Source organism: Pagrus pagrus (genome assembly GCF_965226575.1).
Source record: "Pagrus pagrus genome assembly, chromosome: 8".
NCBI classification, from domain to species: domain Eukaryota; kingdom Metazoa; phylum Chordata; class Actinopteri; order Spariformes; family Sparidae; genus Pagrus; species Pagrus pagrus.
The window spans coordinates 13,637,636-13,658,024 of NC_140192.1; the positions used below are offsets into that span (position 1 = coordinate 13,637,636).

Consider the following 20,389-nt stretch of genomic DNA (forward strand, 5'->3'; position numbering starts at 1 on the left):
AACAACGGCCGCTGGACCAGAGAGAGGTGGAGGCAGACGCATGCCAGCAAGCAGCGGCGTAAGGACGGTGAAGGAGCCTAGAGAGGGGACTCACTATGAGTTTAAAGTTACGTACACAAAAAATGAGATTGCAATTAAAACTATCAAGATAAAGTCTTAAAGAAACGGTGTGATGATTTGGGAAATACACTAATGAGAGTTGTATTTATCTAACTGTAGCCAGGAAATTGAATGTCTGTCAATTAAAGGGATTTTGTAGCAAATTTTGGGGATATCCTGAATTTAGTCTGTAGTTTTGTTCAAGATCCAAAACCACTGGATTTGTATGGCTGTCTGGTGTTTTCTGAGCCAGTTCCATTGTTAAATTGTAAGTTTCAACCTTTTATTAGACTGTAAAGATGCTGAAGAATCTGTCAAATTTGAAGCCATTTTATGTGGAACAGCTTATAATGTAAAATAATTAAACCACATGTAATTTCTTTTAATTTAAATGTATAAGAAAGCTTTAGAGTTGCTCAAAGGTGGAATTTGGCACTATCAGGCTAGCTGCTTCCCCCCGTTTTCTAATATTTATGCTAAGCTAAGCTAACTGTTTCTTCATGTTTACCATACATTAGTGATTTATCCAACTAGGGCTGCAACTAATGATTATTTTCACTATTGATTAATCTGCCGATGATTTTTTTCAGATTAATTGATTAACATTCGGTCAAAAAGATGTTTTGTTTATTATACAGAGAAAAGCAGGAAATCTCCACATTGAGAAGCTGGAAACAGAATTTTCTGCCATTTTTCCCATGAGCAAATTTCTTTAATTGATTCTCAAAAAAGTTGGAGATTATTTTTATACCAACACATCCATTAATAAACTAATAGCTGCAGCTCTACAACTCTCAGCAACAAAGTGATGAAGTGTATTTCCCAAAATGTCAAAATATTCCTTGTAAGGTCTAGTGTGTGGAGGATTTAGTGGCATCTAGCGGTAAAGGTGCAGATTGCAACCAACTGAATGCCCCTCGTCTCACCCGCCTCAACTATGGCTGCAAAAAAAAGCCTCTCTAGAAGGTAATTACATACTAATAAAAAACAACTATATTATATTATATTCAATTTCTGCCCCAAAATCCCCCTGAATCCTACACACTTTACCTTTAGAAAACACATATTTTACCTGTTGCTGTTTAAATGTAAACTTGATGACACTGTTATTGTGAGAGAAAGTTAATAATGCATAATTATATGAAAACCATAATGAGATAGTTAAATTGCACATGTATGTACTTGTGATGTGTCAAAGCCTTGAGATGAAATAAAAGTCTTCTCGCTGGTTTTCTCTGGCTGCATGCAGCATTTATTTGTTCATATTTTATATATCGAGAAGTACACCTCGCTTCTCATAAGAAATAGTACAAAATGGATCAACCCCTTTTTGACAATGACTTAGAAACATAAAGTGGAGGTAAACATAATACGTAGGCTTTTGATAACACCTAGACAACATGCATGTTCCATTCATATAAATACACAGTATCAAATAATGGCTCCAACTTGCAAGCAGTTGACTTAATTATGTGTTTCTCTAGCCACGGGACATCAAACTAAATGTCCTGCTAAATGTACAAAATTATCGTTTCTTGGCAAGCTTGTATATCAAAACATGCTTTTTAAGTGTTTACATGCCCCTTGTGGTACTGTAAGTATGGACAGTAGGAGATCTGAAGTGAACACGAGGTGGAGCGTGATTTTTCAGACGTGAGGACCAAAGACGATGTTACAGTACATGAAAGGATCGCAACACCAATCGAATTCTCCATCGTCATCGCCGCTCACGCTTTCACCCCTCAGCTCTCCTGCCCTGTAAACTTCTGAGGGACCACTGAGCAAAAAACAACAGTACTTCTCAATGCGACTCTTTGCAAAATACACACGGTTTCCTCCCAAAAACAGTCAAAATATCTCAGATGGACAAAACTCCATCTGAGATCATACTTCATCATTGCTAATCACTTCATATTTTTTTTGACAGATCATAAGAATGGCACCCATCATTTAAGCTTCCCAGACATCTGCAAGGTAAATAAAAACAAAAATCACGACATGTTACTGCACATTGTTGCTTCACACGAATGATTGAATACTGCCCGCCGTGTTGTACAGATTCAGATTAAAGGGTCATGCTATTATGCTCTCGACATCCCCGCAGAGCTTAGTGCAAAAATAGTTCAAGTCCTCTTTCACTTTCATCACACAGAAGAAACGAAAAACAAAAGCCGCGTTTCCACTAAAATCACCTGAAACTTTTTACTCCCAGGATGTAAAAAGGTTCCTTCAGCCTGTTTTCTGTGTTTCCACCACAGTAAAGACCTGGTAGATCACAGAAATTTGCCCCCTGATGTTTTTTTTCATCTGGTGTATGCTTTCCTCTTTGACTCTATGTTGATGTGGTGAGGCACAATCAACAAGAAACAAACTGGTTTTTGGCTGCAGTTTAAAAAAATAAATAAATCGTGGCTTAAAATAGAAACGCTGCAAGTACTCGACTAATCAGAAATGTTGAGTGCTGCAAGCCCCACCCCCAAAGTTCCTGTACTATTGGAAAGTACTACTCCCCCCCTCCAACTCTCTGGGTAAAATAGTGTCCCCGGGACCTTATCAGACCCTGATCCCTGTCGTGTAAACGCACCGACTTCCTCCACAAAGTCCCTTGTTCCTGGGGAAAGTTCCTGTGGTGGAAACGCTGCTAATGAATATATAAAGTTTCTATTTACAGTGATTGAACAAAACATACCGAGGAATGATAAACCAGGAGTAAATACTGCACACTGACACTGCCTTATACACAAGGTGTGGCCTGTACAATTTGGAGAGGAGAGCACCTCATTTTCAGCTCAACTGCGTCCCAAATTTCAATACTGATATTTGAGTCTAACCAGTTTGATCATGATAAGCCAAAAGGTTTAGACAAGAATACTTTAAAGTTATAGTTTGGCAATTTGGAAAATACGTGTATCCGTTTTCTCTGTCAATGATGCAGCCACAGCCAGGGCACTGTTAGCTTAGCTTAGCTTAAACACTGGCAGCAGGGGGAAACAACTGGACTGGTTTGCCCCAAACTCTGCCACTATCTAATTCACTCATACACCCGCACAAGTGTAGAAACAATAGCTAGTTGTCCCCTTGCCCCCGTTAACTTAGCCTTGATGCTAAGCTAAGCTAATCGTCGGCTGGCTCTGGCTTTCATACCGTATCTGTCTGTCCTGTATTTGCCAAAATTTCAAACTATTTCTTTAAATCTGGTCATTAAAGAGCTGTGAGAAAGTACTGAGTGAGACGTTTGGCATTGAAAGAAAAACACCACGATAATACGATAAATAAAAACTTGAAACAACACAAAACAAGATTATGTGTAAGTTTAGCTTAGAAAAACAGGATTGATATGAATGTAGCCTGTAAGACTGGAGAAATAACTGATACTTATACTCAATTATAACAGACATTACCTGAAGTATGCACATTACATTTTTTAGGAATAGCCACCACGACTATTTCATCTTTTAAATGAATTTAGTGTTCATTTACTGATACTGTCTTGTTACGTATTGGCCGACACATCTTTGATAATCTCAAAAAGCAGCTGATAACTTCGGTCAGGATCTAATAAAAAAAAATAATAAAAAATAACACTGATATGACAAAATGGCACATAATGTACAAATCATTTCAAAGATATTTACAAAGCAGAGTAAACAGATGAATGGCACATAGACTATAACAAACATGATTCGGGGCACTTAAAATAGTCAAATAAATTAACAATATTCACTCTTTAACTATAATCACAATGAAAATCAGTGTCCAAAACAACAACCATGAGAGAAATGCTCATTATTCTAAAATGGCCGATAAAAGTGCCACTACAGTGTGTATATATTCACGGATGACAGCTTGTCGTAAAAAAGTTTGTGCTCATAAATCAGAAAGAGACAAAAAAAAGAAGACGACATTTTTATAATAAATTAAGAAAAGTGCTCATGTACTGTTATTTCATTGTAAATGCTTGAATTGCTCGAATTTCATGGCATTTACTGGTAGAAAACATGACAGTAAAGATGTGGAGGAGGGTGTAGTTGCCCCGATATTCAGTTCTCTGTGAGTTTAGTTAGCAACAGGCGTACGAGGGAGTCAGCCTGAGTGGTGGCACTGGGGCAACTTCACCCCTGAGTGAAGTGATGATTTGATATCCTGTACAGTGTGTGCACAAAAACCTCCTCTGACTGTCTCACAACATCCATCAGATCTCTCAGTCCTTTGGTTGGGAGGCAAGGGGGTCACTTCCAGTGCCTGGTTCTCCGTTTCAGTTTGTTTTGCGAGGGCGAAGTGTGTTAAGTACAGTAGGTGTGTGAGGGGAGTCGGGGTCGATGGCGAGGCACTCTTCATGCATCCTCCTGTAGCAGCTCAGTGGGAAACAGCAGCTCTCTCTCTCCCTCTCTTTTAATAAAACGTTGATATTTTGGAGGCTGAGAGACACATAATGCACATTCACTATGGCCCGCTGTTCTTGGCCCGAGACGAGCCTTCATCTGTGCGACACAAACGAGCTCTGGGGGGCGTAGACGTTAAGGGTCAGGGTGTCGAGGACTGAGGGGGTTTCAGAGGTGAGTCTCGTCCCTCGTCTCTGTGCCAAACTCCTGCTGCTGGTGCCTGCTGGTGCGGGCGTGACCCACCTGCGAGTCCTCTGGCATGTGTGCCAGCGGGTCGGACCGGATAATGTACCTGTAGAGACAAAATAAACATTATCTGCCAGCGGGCGGCGCAACTTAACAAGAGGGTGGATATTTACTTTAAATGTTAACGTCTGGATTAAAGTCTTATAATACAAAGTAATTTACTGGCATTGTAGCAACCTAAATGGCAACACGCTGGGTGACACAAAGAAAGACACCTGCACCCGTTTAAACAAAGGAAGTGGTCTCCGTCTCAATCCTTACGATCCTACTTTGAGTGATTGTCCATTTAAAATACCAAAATGACATAATGCCAACAAAGTGAAGTCTACTGGAAAGAAAAAGTGGGCTGCATCCTTCACTCCGGTTCTTACACAATGTCGTTGAGCTCCAGCATGGTGTCAGGAGGAGGATTGATGAGCACGTAGGACAGCGTGTTCTGGTGGTCGTTCATCTCGTCTGGGAAAAGAGACAGAAGAGACCTTCAGAGCTGCTCTGGAGCCCTCCCTCGTCCTCCTCCATCATTATACAGTACATCAGCCAGGAAATGAGCCCTCCAACCACAGAAAATATGAGCCTCCCTCGTTTTCAACCTTTCAATGAGGACAAAGGCAAAATAACCCACGCACAGATTCAGAGCGAGTGGAGGGAGAGACTGTCAAAATAGTTGTGGGGATGCTCTTTCCATCACCTGGCTGTTAGTCAAAGATATGCTTGTTACAACTGTTAACGATTACAATTTAAAAGTTGGACTAATCCACGCCAGTAGAGGAATTACTACACATAAATTCAGAAGGTTTATTTCCCTTTAAAAACAGTATTGTAAGGTTTATACTGTATAACATTTAGATTTCATTAAATGAGTATTTTGACTGTAGCCCAACTGAGGCTGATACTGATATAAATATTTGGTAGTTAAAAAAAAATCTTCACTGATTTTTTTTTACATATACATGTAACATCACTCAGACTTAACTCTTTTTTATCCTCACCAAAATACATACAAATAATAGGATATTTAACAGCCAGGGACTCTCTGCTGAATAAACTTTTGTGATGGCAACAGTTTAATTACTTCTGTACCGCAATGTCTTTTTTTAATTGGCCAACATATAGACCAAATGGATTTATTGTATTTATTTCATTTTGGTATTTCACAATTTTTAAATCATAGATTCATATAATTATCACACATTTTCTTATTGAGCTTTACATTTTTGTCAAATACATATTGACCAAAAAAGTTGATTAAAAAAAGTTTTTGTTTTTTTTAAAAAACGTAGAAAATATAATCACCATGTTTAATTTTCTTAGCGACCTTTACATTTTTGTTTGAAAAAATAATATGAACACTGATTTTTAAGTTGTTTTCAATACATTTTTATTTGAATATAAAGAAATGAATACATTTTTTTTTTCAACTGATAAGTTGTTTACTTTACTCTTTACAAAGCCTTTTTACCTTCCATACACAGTTAGCTGCTAATGGTCGGTGCATTAGACATTAATGACGTAAACCGTAAACATTAACAGTTGTAACAATATTCCTTTGTTGCATCCACAATGTCGTTAAGCTAACAGTGGAAACTGTTTTGCACTATGGAGGCCTTCTACTTTATTAAGAATCAATAAAGAGGAAAAAGATTTTGACATTTAATCTCCAGATGAGTCATATCTCTGTGTGTGAGTGTGTATTGCAGTGTGTGTCTGTATGTGTGTGTGTGTTGAGTGCTTTCTGGCAGTGGCTCCTACTTGCGTGGTGGACAGAGGAAGGGAAAAGGAGGGCACATGTGACCACCCACCTGCTTGTGGCCCTTTATAAAGCCAGGCGGGGTGGAAGAGAGAGAAGGGCTAACCGTTACTGACAGGGCACTTTGTGAAACAAGGGGAGGCCCATGCTGCCTGCTGCTGACTCAAACAGCACCCCCCATGCGCAGCTTAAAAAAACGGAGCCAGCATGCAGACAGCGTCCGCGGCTACGCCACAAGTCCATCGCCATCGCATTCATTTTTTAAATTTTTTTTTTCTCCTGCGCATTCCACACTGGACCAGCAGGCTTGGTAAGGCCATGCTAAAACGGACGACACTCAGCCCCCACAACCAGACAAGAGTGACATGTGACACACCCCACAGACACACGGGACATGCTCCAGCATCCGTCAGACTGGACCCAACGCAGAGCGACTCAAACCAAACTGAGAGTGAAGCAGAACGCATTGGGAGTGTGAGAGTGGAAGAGTACAACCTGCTGCTGCTCGATCAACATCTGGAAGTTACGACAGACTGTTTTAGTATTAAAGAATAAATGTAAGTGGAAAGGAAACATGCAGGATTTATCAGTGAGACTATACCAATTTGTTTTCCCTCTAATCCACATTTTTGCAGACTACTCAGTGTATTAGATGTGGATTATACCATGGCCACTCACTTCTGATTAGTAGACAGTTGAAAAGAAGAAACCTCACATAAACAGTGCAGTGATAAAGAGTTTCTGCCACTTTCTGAAGATATGACAGAAGGTAAAAAGCTCTCCAAACGAGCAAGAAATAAAGAAGGTCTAGACTTTAGTCAGTCTTATATAAAAACAAGAATAATTCCTACACTGAACATTTAATACTGATGCAATTCCTCGTACTGTCCTCAACTCCCTCCATCCAAATGTTGCAAATGTTTGAATATTTCACACCCCCCTCCAGTCAAAAATATGTTTTTCTGACAATAGCAGACTGTTTTCATATTTATTGTTCAAAGTGTAAAAGTTATTGTGATCTGATTTTAAGAGGTGGGCGTACGAGCATGATGCGTGACAGCACAAATACCCTGGAAGCCAATCCTGGTCTAATATTCAGCAGACACAAGTGTGATGTGCACACACACACTGAGAATGTACTCTACAGTGAAGTAAGAGACAGCTTGTGTCCAGCAGCTGTCTAAAGGAATGGGTGCCATTTTAAAGATTTTAATGAGGTAATTATGCTTTTTATCCTGCAAAAACCATGTCAGACACACATTTAAGAATGTGTGTCTGACATGGTTTTTTAATAAGCTGAACAACTATGTGTTTTACCACATACTTCACTCTTTTTGCACAAGTATTATAATGCCTTAAGTGCTCCTTGACATCACTGCAGCAGGGTGAGAAGTTGAACCACATCATTTAGCTTGTTCTGTTAATTCATACTCAAAGTAACCACATGGCATCGTAGTCATGTTTCATTTTGAATCCAATATGCTGGAGTACAGAGCCAATGTTTTCCCGTCCTTATTTGCAGGTTAACCACCACGCTAAATCACTGCACAAGTTATATTAAACTGCAGCTGATGAAACTGTATTGGTTAAGATGTTAAGTAATGAGGGACACTAATCAAATCATGCATTCAAGAGACAGTTCACCCAAAAGTCAGTCTTACCTGCAGTGCTTTTTATCCATCTAGACTGTTTTGGTGCAATCCACTCATGGACGAGTGGTTCGTGCTCTTGACAGCATGTGATGCAAACATTTATACTTCCTTCTCAGTTGAGCTGTAAATTTAGCTAGCTTAGTTAGCTAGCCTCTCATCCATGAGTAGATAGACGTTCCCTACTGCGTGGTGGAGTGTAGTTTGGTGGAGAGAAAATAGTACCTACATGAAACTGCTCACAACCACATCTGTGGATTGCCTTGAGTAAACGGGTCATGATTTTTGGAAAGAGACATTGCTGTTGAGTTTTTCTCCATAATTTGTTTTTGGCACTTTGAGCGCCACAAGCCGAGTGCCATCTCGTTCCATTAAATGAGAGAGGAGGCAGGCATCTCTATGGCCGATATCTCTAGATGGGTAAATAGGACTGCATGTAAGAAGAAAATGATGTAGTATTTCTGATTTTGGGTTGAAACGTCCCTTTACACTACAAACAAACCTTAAGAAATGAATGAAAACACTGATTATTGTGCCTGTGGTTAAGTGGCCATGGTATAAGTTTGAAAATGTGTCCTGATATATGGAAATAACAGACAGGTGGAGGAGGTTTCCTCCACAGGGTTCTTTATTTTCTACACCTGGACACCTCTGATACACCTTCTTCTTGATTTACCTAAACGATTGTACACATTAATTCGACATCTAACCTTCCATCCACAGACATAATGCAATCCGCTCCACTCTTTAAAGCCATACTCTGATGCCCTGCAGTACTCTAGCCATTTGGGACGTCACCTCACGGGAACACAATGCAGAAAAGACCAGACAGAAAGAGAGAGAGAGAGAGATAGTAGAGCGAGACAGTGAGAGGTCGGCTGCTGATCTACCATTCGTTCTGGCAGGACACGCACACTCACACGCACTTAAAACACACACACACGCACACACTCATGCAGCAAAGTTGCAGAACTGTGATCAACCAGCTAACCTGACGGCCTGGTCCCCTCTGTATACGGGTGCTCTGAAATGTCCTGCAACTCTAAGCAACGGCATTCACTGTTAATGGCCTAATTTGTTCATTTATGATTAACTACAAATTTTATATGAAAGATCAAAGAGTGAAAAAAAAACCAAACATCTTCTAAAAAATGGATTTATCTATCTATGTGGATAAATTCAGTGCACTACTCTTCAATGGATGCTGGTGAAAGGACAAACTCCTTTCTCCACAAGATGGACGTAACCACTCACATGTTGTAGATGAGTTATAAACAGCACACAAATTACCTTGCAAATATCCTAGATTTACTCGATTCATGACATCGCTCGCAGTGAGATTAGAAACATCCTCTACAAGCCAAAGGAGGGAAGATAGAAGAGTCAGAGAGAGAAAGGAGGAGAGGAACAGAGGAGGGGGAGGGAAAACAAGAAAAAAGAAAAAAATCAGGCAGGCAGCGAATGCATTTGCAGTTTCAAAAAGAACTTGTTTTAAAAGAAAAGGTGAGAGCAATGCAAAGAAGCCATGCAGTAGTGTGTGCACAGAATCACTTCCAAATGATTCATCTGTCACAAGTTGCAGTATTCCTCACTGACATTCATCGTTCATAAGAAGATCTTGAGCTTTTGAGGTTCTTCCTGAAACGTATTCAATTGACACGTCACATTAATATTTATCAAGTGCAACACATCTGGAGCATGATTCTGCTTTGGTTTTGAAGCGTGAAGCTGGGAGAGAAACAACTGAAGAACAAAAGTAGAGAAGTGAGCAGGTAAGAGTGCAGGCAATTGCAGTCTGTGATCAAATGCAATTGAGTCGAGGTGCATCTGCCCCTGCATCTTCATGCATGACGTGTTCACATCCACATGTTTGGTATGATCAGGATTATGTAATGGTTGGTGTGCGTGTGTTTCATGGAACATAGAGGAAGAGTTCGATGAGTATGATGAGTGTGTACTGATGGGAGAACAATGAGGTTTTCTGTAGGTTGTAGATGGTGTGGTGTGATGTTAATGATCAAGACCCACAATAACATATCTTAATAGGTAATGAGATGAGATAAAATGACTGGAACACAGGTGTGACATTTTCAAATGCAGGTGTTCTCGCGTCGTGAAATAATTTAACTGGTTGAGAGTGGGTGGAGCAAAAGGATCCCCTGAACTCTTTAGTACTTCCTCTCCTCTGGGATTTCATTTCATGATGCTATGTAAGGAGAAGCTTTCCCTTTTTTTACGTCAATAAATGCAACCAAAGCAAGGCCAACATGGCTACTTATCCAGGCAATGTGAAGGACGGGATTTACCTCTTTAACACCGTCTTAGCTGCACAAAATCACTGCATACTCCAGTTATCTTAGAACTGAGTGATGTTTTATCCAAGTGAAGCTCAGTGAACAAGACATGTAGTCACACAGCAACAGTTACTGAGGCTGTCATAATGCTTGAAAATGAAATTGGGATTCTGTGCTCTCAGACTAATACAAGTATACTTACGAGTACTTATGATGTCCATGTCTAATGGGAGAGGACTTAACTCAAAACTTACTCCAAGAACGTAGTGACAACAGAAATTGTCCTCAAAGTAGTACTGCACCAAACAAAAACTATGTGACTTGACGACATGAAACTGTCGATGAGTTTTAGAAGTTAAAATTGGCCATACAGGTCAAAGCTAAAATGTATCTTGGTAGCTACTCTGCTTACCTTTCATGATTGTGATATAAAAAAAGGGCTGGCAAAATTTTTATTTTAGTTTCTCTTATGTTTTCTCATTGTAATAGATTCTCAGGCTCTACCCACTCAGGTTCAACTCAACCAGTTACATTATTTCTGCCTCCAGAGCTGCTGTGGACTTAAAGAAAAGTTTATAGAACTGAGACTCCAATCTGCAACACACATTATAATCACATTATTATTCAGTTACAGGTTCATAACTTATGATAATAACTATCAATTAAATTAAAATAAATAGATATTAAATTAAATAATGTCAATAATCACTCATACTGTGCTTAATCTAGCTATACATCAAGTAAAATATTGTAAACCACTGCATTGAATTACAAGTTTACTTCCGTAACTCAACTTACATAACAAAGTACAAACATGGGCTGTCTGTCACTTCTGTAAACATCATTAGCTGCTCCACTCACCGTATCCCACGGTGGGCAGGCCCAGGTGCTTCATGCGATTCTTCACCAGCTCAGACAGCTCCTGTCGCTCAGAGCGTCTGTACAAGTTGAGTCTCTGCTGCGAGATGCGCTCTGCTCTGCTTGACGGTTTGGCGCTCTTCCTGCTCAGCCGCCGTGCCCACTGCATGCTCTTCTTCCTCAGCAGCGGGTGCTCTGATTGGTCGCTCGTGGTAGAGTTTCTGTGGGCCGTCTTCTCCTTCCAGGACTCGCCACGCTCGCGACGATCCAGACCCTCCCCCGCGTTGATGGACACCTGAGACTAGGAGAGCAAGGCGGCGGTATTAACGCTGGATACTGTGTGTGTTTGTATAGGCTGGACTGTGACATCCTTTCGTTGATTTGTTTTTAAAACCTGTCCGTATGACACTAGAAGCCTGCATCATTAAGCTGTGATGCTTATGAACTTTACATATTGATAAAAGCCAGAAAAATGCCAGGAAAGTATTTTTCATCTTTAAGCAAAGGGTGACTGAAGTATCCAAATTAAAAACAATCACATGTGGATCTTACCTGTGCGTAACTGTCCTTGCACTGAAACAAGAAAAGGACAAAACGACATCCAAACAAAAAGAGATGAAATGAAAGATGGGGGCATCCACATTCTAAGCAAAACAAAATCATCTACAGCCTCAGAAGTCAGCACATGAAATAGTAAATATGGTGTATTTACTATTTTATCATTCTCTGTTAAAATGCAGGGAAATTAACACTAGCCAGCAATGGCACATTTCTGGTTTATGGCTGGTGAGTTTGTCTCTTATGTAACCTCCAAATATTATTTAGAGCTGAATCTATTTTCATAATCACACTCAAGTCGTGACAGTAATTGGGGACTTTGTGTCAGGAAAGCATCAAAAACTGTTGTGTTCAAGAACAAAATGTTAATTTCTTTCACCTGCTTTGCATGAAATAAATAGAAGAGAGAGAAATGCATAAAGGACTGAACAATAAGAGATGAAAAGTAAAAAGTATGGTGCTGAGGATTAAAAAGGCAGCTAGTTAGGAGGATTAAAAACTGAAGAGAGGAAGGAAGAACGGAAAAAATCTTGAATAAGTGAAAGACATTTGAAGAGAGAAATGAAAGCAGAAAAATGCGAAGCACGGAAGGACATCATGAAACCTTGAGGAAGAAAGAGGGTGAGAAAGGAGGAGAAATGTAGGAAAGCACAAATGGGGGGAATGAATAATGTAAGGAAGCTGAAGCCACAGTAATGCCTCAGCTAAAGCCAAACCAGAAGCCACAGCTGGAACCAAATCCAGATCTCAGGATTAGTCGGATATGAAGTATCTGATCAAACCGAACTTACCTCTGAGGTTGAGAACATGTGCGACTCAGTGCGGTAGATCCCGATGGGGATCTCAGCGCTGGAGGAACAAAGCTTCTGGAAGAGTCTCCCGTAAGTCCTGATCCACAGGTCCTCTTCTGTGATCTTCATCTGAGGATGAGAGTCAAGTAGACGCCGTCACACGATCATTTATTCAAACGTACAAATCACTTGATTAACTGTGTGAACATTCCTACTTACAGCACACAGATACCCAGAGCCAGGCGTGGTGTCCAGACCAAGCAGTAGCCTCGCAATAGCGATCATGTAGTCTTTAACAAACGACTGTCGGAGCAACACAAATATGTCACACAAGCAAATATCGATCAATATCAGACAAAGAGATGCATCTGCAATTCATCTGTTTATTGCACATTTTATTCATTATTTGTAATGGGTCTGCGGAAACTGTCAATGCTATTTTTGACATAAAACTTGTTCAATAATATTAGACAAACCTTTCAGCTTATGCTCTAACTTGCTTTGAGGTGCCTGACATCTACTGTACCTAAATTTATCTTGATGTTCAACCCCAAAAGTCAGCCTCTGTTTTCCCACCTGGTAAAGCAGCGTATCCAACATGCTGATACTGAACACTCTGCCTGCAGCAAACGGCAGCCGGAACATGAAGGCCAAGTTGGAGCCCTTATCACGCTCTATCTGAAGACGGAAACACACAAAATAGAAAAAGAGATATGAGGAAACAGAGTGGACTGATATTAAAATCTCACTTTCTCCTGGATGTCTGCTGAACTTTTGCTTCATCTCCAAGACGACTTGTGTGAAAAAGAAAAAAAAAAAAAGGCTGTTGGTTTTCACGTCTGAAAACTTACAAGTTGGTGGAGAGACAAGTTTTTAAAAGGACTGTGAAGGTGAAAGCTATCACTGTGGGTAGGAGAAAACACGATTCAGAGAGGAGGAAGCAACTACGATCGAGAATCAAGATTCTACTAAAACTCATGAACTTTGGTAAAAGACTTCATCAGCTCCTTCTGTGTGGTTTTCTTCCTTCAACGCTCGTATAAAGTTACTTGAACAAGCACCAAGACTGTATGAAATAAGTCCTTGCTCATTTACATATATATTTTGGTTTGAATTTTCTGACATATTTACCATTGCATTAAGGGTTACTGTTGAGAGCAATTGAGGGAATAAACCACTAGTCCTTTAAATTTACAATTCTGATCTCCCTTAGAGTGACTGAAACTCTGTGATCCAGAGACAGACAGAAAAGAGTCTTAACATGGCTCACCTTCTCCAGTTTGGAGAGAGCGAGTGAGTAGCAGTCCTTGGCTCTGAACTGCATGAACCTCATGTTGGACGGGTGTGTGAGCTCAGTGATGATGCTGAGACTTGGGAACAACCTGAGAGAGACAAAGAGAGGGAGAGATGTAATGCTTTGTGCTGAGGGGAAGACCCAGCGTGGCAGTGATAAATGCCTTTCATTTTGGTTGTTTAATAAAAGAGTAGCTTCAGAGCTCTGGCTACTGTAGTTTGTCTTTGAAATAAACTCATTCAGCATTCTGGCAAACTCTGCAAAACAAGTATTTGCTCTCCAGCATCTGACTGAGAACAAATGAAGGAGTTAATCAAATGGAGTCTGGTGCATGTCCCATGTGCACTGTATGTTTGTACACAGTGAGTCGTTACCTGAACATTGTCTGGACGTTGACGATGGTCTTGGCATCTGCCATGTAGTCCTCCTCAGCGCTCATGGTGCTCTCCTTGTCCACGACCACCAGGTTGTCGGCGTAGATTATACCACACTGGAGCAGGTTGTCCAAGCTGGTCCATTCACAAAGGCAAGGCATGTTAGGATATATCATTACAATAGTATAACATCAATCTGTTCAATATATTCCATCAATTATTCGAATTAATAGAGTATACTTTGAGTAGTGACAAACTACCTAAAACACAGGTTCTGTTAGAAGTAGGCTGTTGTTTTAATCAACACAATGTTGCATTTAATTTATTCAGTCTGACTTAATTAAATTCCCTCTACTTAAACAGCCAGGATTTAAACTTTTTAATTAAATAAGAGTGTTTAATTTCTTAACAACAGAAATAACTAATCAGCCTACTTAAAAACTGATCATCGGGTCAGACTGAGGTTGTGTAAGGGCCTCGCTCAGCTGCCAATAATATAAAGTGTTTACCAAGTAAAGATTTAAACATTGGTTGTTTGTTTAGCTAATCAAATGAACAGGTTTCTATTCTCATACTTATCGATAGTGCCAGCCATGAAGTAAACCATTGGAAAGCAGCAAATGGCCTCTAAGAAGTGGTTGTCTGGCCTGCGGAAAACAGGAAACATCACGAATGAGCAGCCCACACCAATTATCTTTGAAAAGCCCCAGTGACGCATTACATCATTATCGCTGTAAATTTCTGAAATTTGCTTGCCGATCAGGGTGAGGCATGCACAGTTTAATTCTGCACAAGAGGGAAATATACACACAGTATGTCTAACTCTGCAATGCAATAGAAGGATTTAGCTGGTTTCTATGTAAACCCCTGGTGGTGTCACTTTGCCAGAGCTCTCTCGGCTCTCGGCCTGTGTAGTTTTTTGTTTTGACAACCGCAGAGATTGGGCCGGAGTTAATGAAACCCACAGTGAGTTAGGAGAAAAGGTGGATTGCTGCAACACACACCAAATGTATACACAACCTCACACACAAATTGGCGGTCTTGTGCGGAGAGAATTGTTGTTTATAAATAATGCAAAAATCTATTTTCTTTTCTTTTCTTGCTAACCAGTTCCACCTGTTATGATCCATTCACTACTGAAAGCATTTTGTAAGCAACTTCTAAGCCCACAAACAAATGCAACTACACACTAACAACACATAGTAATGTAAAACTATTATTTTACTATATCTTGAGGCAAAGTTGAACCATATACTTCAAGCTTTAATTAACAACTCACTGCAGGAAATTCTGCCACTCCGAAAATGTGCTCATATTAAATTCCAGATGTTGCATACCATCTTTGTTTTGTTATATTACTCTTAAGTTTTGAAGTCACTGTAAAAATATTGGTAGTTGTACATTGATGGAGTAAGAACTAACAAAAACAGGGTCGAAAAGGACGGCGGTAAGTCTTACGGGTAGTCCAGCAGGAGCACTATGGGGTTGAGCTCCTTCCTTGGCCGATAGTAAGCGCGCAGAGGGACGATGAAGTTGTAGAGACCGTTTCCCGCCGTCTCCGCCGACACTATAATCAGCTTATTCTTGAAGCCGTACGCCTTGGCATCCTCAAAGCTGCTATGTGTACAGCCCTGGATGGAGACAGGAAGTCAGTCGGGTTTCACTTATGCTCTTAGGAGACACATCACACAGCAGTTCTTTTTAAAAAATAGTTTTAATCAAAAACGGGCAGAAAAAAGTTTTAGTTCTTCACCTTGTCGAGGCGGAGGCAGCAGAATGGAGCTTTCTGTGGTAGGAGGTGGCACAGAGTTGGAGAGCTGCCGATGTACGGTGAGTTGGGAGGGTAGCCCTTCACGAAACTGATGGAAAAGAAACAAGAAATGCCTCTGAGGATAAAATCTTATCAAACTTGTGTCTGAAGTTAAAACCTTAACTGATATATTGTGCTGATATTGGCTTTTTATTATGTTTACCAGTACCGCTCCGCTTCTCTGAACTGGGATTTTCTTTCCTCTACGCAATTACATAAAAGCAGTCTGTTAAATCTGTTTCTTTCCACATTTGCTCTAGACGAGCTCACGCACAGAGTAGCGCCGACTTTAATTAAAATATGTGGTGATACATGATGACAGAAATGTTTCCAGCTCACGCAGACTGATCGTCAAAGTATTGCTGAATCACTCTTTATGATTCTCATCATTATTTCATGACATGAAATATTACCATGAATGACAATGTTCCTGCCTCCAGCTTCTATTCTGCAGCTGCTCAAATGATCAGCCTACAGGACTCATTCCTGCTCAATAAATCAACAACTACAATGTTTTTGTAACCCGTTTTGCTTTAATCACGTCTCATTTTGTTTTGCAACAAGTCTGTCAATTTGGTTCCGTGTCCCCTGATTTGTAACGCGTCGGCTGCAATTACACTAATCAGTTTCACGGTGCCCTCTCGATTGTCAATAAAAGGGATTCTGACTTTGTTAAGAGATGCATCTACAGCTTCATCACCACATGGTGGCACTGTGGGACCTTGAGCTACTCGCTGTGTTTCTTGCAGACAATGCAGCACCCTTCATCTCCCCAACTACTGTGCTTGACAACTGTTAAAGAAGAAAAACTCCTTTTGTGTCGTGGGGCGCAGAGGTTAAGAAGACTATGTTATGTCCAACATTATGAGAGCCACTGAAGTCTGGGTGTAACTGCTGTTCACTCATATGGGCTGAGGTGCAGATTCTATCCATCTATATTACGCGTATCTCCATAGAGAGAGCAGAAGAACAAAGCTGCTGAGATAAACTGATTCCTCTGACATGCTGAGCTGTTACCATGAGGACTCATCCGTCTGGACGACTGATAGATGAGGATCTCAGACACACAACATGAGCTCCAGTCAAGAGGAAAAGTGCTGACCTTCGTGTCACAACATACACATCTATCACTGCCATGTACGCACCTTACTGCATTATGACATACAGATTACACGCCTATTCCAAACTCATCCATCTCCTTCTACAACCACTGAGACATGACGTAAAGAAGGACAGGGTAGATCAATCATGTATAGAGCGCAGGACGCTCGCACTATGAGGACATTTCACTTCTTTACTGCTGCATGACGATACACTACAAACGCACCAATTGTGTCAGCTACTTACTCTGACCCCACAGAGCCCTCCTCGTCTGATTGGGTGGTCTCATCCTCTGATTGGTCGCTGAGGAGGTCGCAGGGCAGAATAGCAGAGGAGTCGGCAATCTCGAGGACAGGGGCGATGCTTGGCCTGCGGCTTCCGGCGCCGTTCTCCGTCGGCAAGGTCAGCTTGCTGGTTTCCTCAGGAGGATCGGGGTTCTGGAGATCTATGGCTACAGTGCCTGGAAATTATATCAGTTTACTCTATGAGCCGCATACTGTAGGGCTATTTTAAAATAGCATGCACAGCACTTATAGTGTAACAGTGATTGCCATGGTAAGGCCATGACTATTTAATCTCAGAAAACCCTCTGGTCCTGGAAAACCCTCATTCATATTGGACGTACAGTAATAAGGTCCACGTTTAGCTTGCTCAGCATCTTAGCCACAAACAATCCTACCAGCCTCTTTAGCTCAGCTCAGTTTGACCTTGAGGAGAAAATGCATTGCTTTCTCAAGCTACCACAAACGACATGCAAACAGTATTGATGTTGCTTGGGTGGTCATAAATATGTCCCAAGCATACATATTAGCTGTATGTAATATGATGTGTGATATATGCACAATACATATATCAGACATATCAGAGACATGATAGATGTATGATACATATATCATCTCATATGCAAAAATCTGATCTTTATTAAAAAAAGAAAGACAAGTATTAACATTAATGAATATCACCGTCTTGTACAGTGTATAACATACTATTAAGACTGCCATTTAAGATTATTTTCATGATTAACTGATTAGTCGTTTACTCTATAAAATGTCAGAAAAATTCTGAAAAATGCTCATCAAAATTTACCAAGCCCAAAGCAACGTCATCAATTTGCATCTTTTGTCCAACCAAAGGTCCAGAGCTCAAATACTCTTTATTTACTATAATAAATAACAAATAAAAGCAGCAAATCCTTACTTTAAGAAGCTTGAACCAAGAAATGTTCGACATTTTTGCTTGAAAAATGAATAATACATTATAAAAAAAGTCCATCAACTAATGGATTAATCAACTATCGTTGCAACACTACATACTATCAGTTGTGAAAACTGTACTCCATTCAAAAACAGGACTAGTAAATAAATAAGTGAAGTGATGCATCATGCGCAAACTTACCAAATGAAGTAGCCTGATCAACTTTTACAGGTCAAAGAAAAAGCACAACACAATAATGTCAGCCAAGAAAGCAAAAAGGCATGTAAGAAAAAAAACATGCATCAGTCAGCGAAAGCATCCAGCATCACCAAGGCAGCCACCAGAAATGTTCAGTACAGAACATCAAAGCATCCATTTTCTCTTCTTACATGGAAGCCGGTGTGTCTGGCTCACACACTTTTTTCTCTGCCAACTTCTCTACTTTCAAATTTTTTTTTCGGGCTCTCAGTCTCACCCATGCTGGCGATGATGCTGTGCACGGGCAGCCTTGAGGGGGCGTCGTAGAGGCCGGAGACGGGCAGACCCTTGTTGTGCTTCTCCTCCTGTTTGAAGATGAAGGCCGAGTTCTCCTCCTTGGTGATGTTGATGTAGTAGCAGGTGTCAGGGGCCGCCATGATGTGGCGGGGGCCGGGGTTCAGGAGGATGCTCTTGTTGTCCTCCCGCTTCACCCCAATCAAACACACACCATACCTGCCGAGATCAAAATGGGCTTCAGCTCCAAAAGTTTTTCTCCCAGAGACATTACTCTAATGAGATAAAATACTATTATAGACTGTCAAGATTAAGCTAGTCGAAGTTTTACTAACTTCTTATGGGCGTGGAAAGAAGCGTAGGTGAAGCTCTTTCCGTCATACTCTCCAAAAAACTTGCTGTCACACAAGCGGATGTGGTAGACCTCGTTTCCAGAGCAGCGTCCATATGTCCTCTGCCACTGCTCCGGTGATAACTGCCCCTCCCTGAAACAGCATTATCAGAATAGTTACTACTGTTCAGTTTGGTTAAAATGAGCTCAGGTCAGAATCTGGTGCGTCTGTTTGAAATGTGAAAGCAAATAAACCAACCACAGTATTTTGTGATAGTACGTGCGCAACACTAGCATGATTTCGAAAGCTAAACCTATAATAAATCCATCTGTATACGGCAGGTCTATAGGCTGTTTATGCAAATGATTTGGTAACCATGGCAACACGTCAGTGCAGATATACTCCCCAATAGGTTAAAAAGCTTTCAAAGCGGCTGTGCTTGTATTGTACTTTGTGTACTTGTTCAGTTAATTTAATCCATTATAGTGCATGACAGCGATCCCACAGTATGAAGCCCTGAATCATTACTATACAAGACACCTCCTTTTCATCCTGTTTGTAACCATTTTTAGACTGCAAGTCAACCACATGTTGTGAATAATGACTGATAATGTTAATAATTAGGGCTGCATGATATTGGAAAAATAAACATTGCAACATGTTGGTTTTCTGTTATATATATGTGACAATTTGTATAGCTCAATAGAGGCTATGCACGAGATGTCCTGGTTGGCGGAAGTCACCATGGTTACAAAAATTGAGTGGCGGAAAGACTGCTGAGCGAAATTGTTAACATTTATCAAGTACTACACTCCCAAAGTTCATCTTAAAGGCTTGGAAAACACTAAAAAACACATCTAAGAACGTAAAAGGGCTCAGTTAATTTGCCGTACATATGACTATTGTCATTTCCAAGTTGATGCTGAAGCGAAATACTGTGCAGCCCTACTTACAATCAGTTATATTTGTGAGCCATTTGTGAATAGAAACCAGACCTGCACTAAAATGCAACAACATGTTTTCCCCTTGGTCTGGACTAAATGAACTGCAGGTGTGAATGGAAACTTAAATTACAAAAACAGGAAGTTTCAGACATTTTCTGATAGACTGCTGGCTAACAGCACCCTTGTCTATTGGTTAAATCAAAAGTCAGATTTCCCAGTCTTTT

General features: G+C 40.5%; 1 protein-coding gene across 26 annotated transcripts in view; it reads right to left on the reverse strand.

Annotated features, from left to right (window-relative positions):
* Nucleotides 1–1,325: 1,325 nt before the first annotated feature.
* The window catches only part of kcnt1b (potassium sodium-activated channel subfamily T member 1b), a 76,823-nt gene continuing 57,759 nt past the window's right edge, over nt 1,326–20,389 (reverse strand). For 5 of the 26 annotated variants that reach the window (XM_084360137.1, XM_084360115.1, XM_084360117.1 and 2 more), the window contains 19 exons: nt 19,225–19,374; nt 18,873–19,108; nt 18,599–18,619; nt 17,450–17,663; nt 16,046–16,151; nt 15,751–15,923; nt 14,868–14,939; nt 14,293–14,427; nt 13,895–14,006; nt 13,201–13,302; nt 12,844–12,927; nt 12,625–12,753; nt 11,828–11,848; nt 11,279–11,576; nt 9,414–9,476; nt 9,115–9,165; nt 6,527–6,538; nt 5,099–5,183; nt 1,326–4,773 (listed from right to left, as the gene is read on the reverse strand). In XM_084360137.1, coding sequence (XP_084216263.1) covers nt 4,650–4,773; nt 5,099–5,183; nt 6,527–6,538; nt 9,115–9,165; nt 9,414–9,476; nt 11,279–11,576; nt 11,828–11,848; nt 12,625–12,753; nt 12,844–12,927; nt 13,201–13,302; nt 13,895–14,006; nt 14,293–14,427; nt 14,868–14,939; nt 15,751–15,923; nt 16,046–16,151; nt 17,450–17,663; nt 18,599–18,619; nt 18,873–19,108; nt 19,225–19,374 — 2,188 coding nt within the window. In that variant the 3' untranslated portion in view covers nt 1,326–4,649. Of the gene's footprint in view, nt 4,774–5,098; nt 5,184–6,526; nt 6,539–9,114; nt 9,166–9,413; nt 9,477–9,719; nt 9,762–11,278; nt 11,577–11,827; nt 11,849–12,624; nt 12,754–12,843; nt 12,928–13,200; nt 13,303–13,894; nt 14,007–14,292; nt 14,428–14,867; nt 14,940–15,750; nt 15,924–16,045; nt 16,152–17,449; nt 17,664–18,598; nt 18,620–18,872; nt 19,109–19,224; nt 19,375–20,389 lie in introns of all 26 variants that reach the window. The other 21 variants (XM_084360127.1, XM_084360135.1, XM_084360128.1 and 18 more) reach the window with 12 other exon arrangements.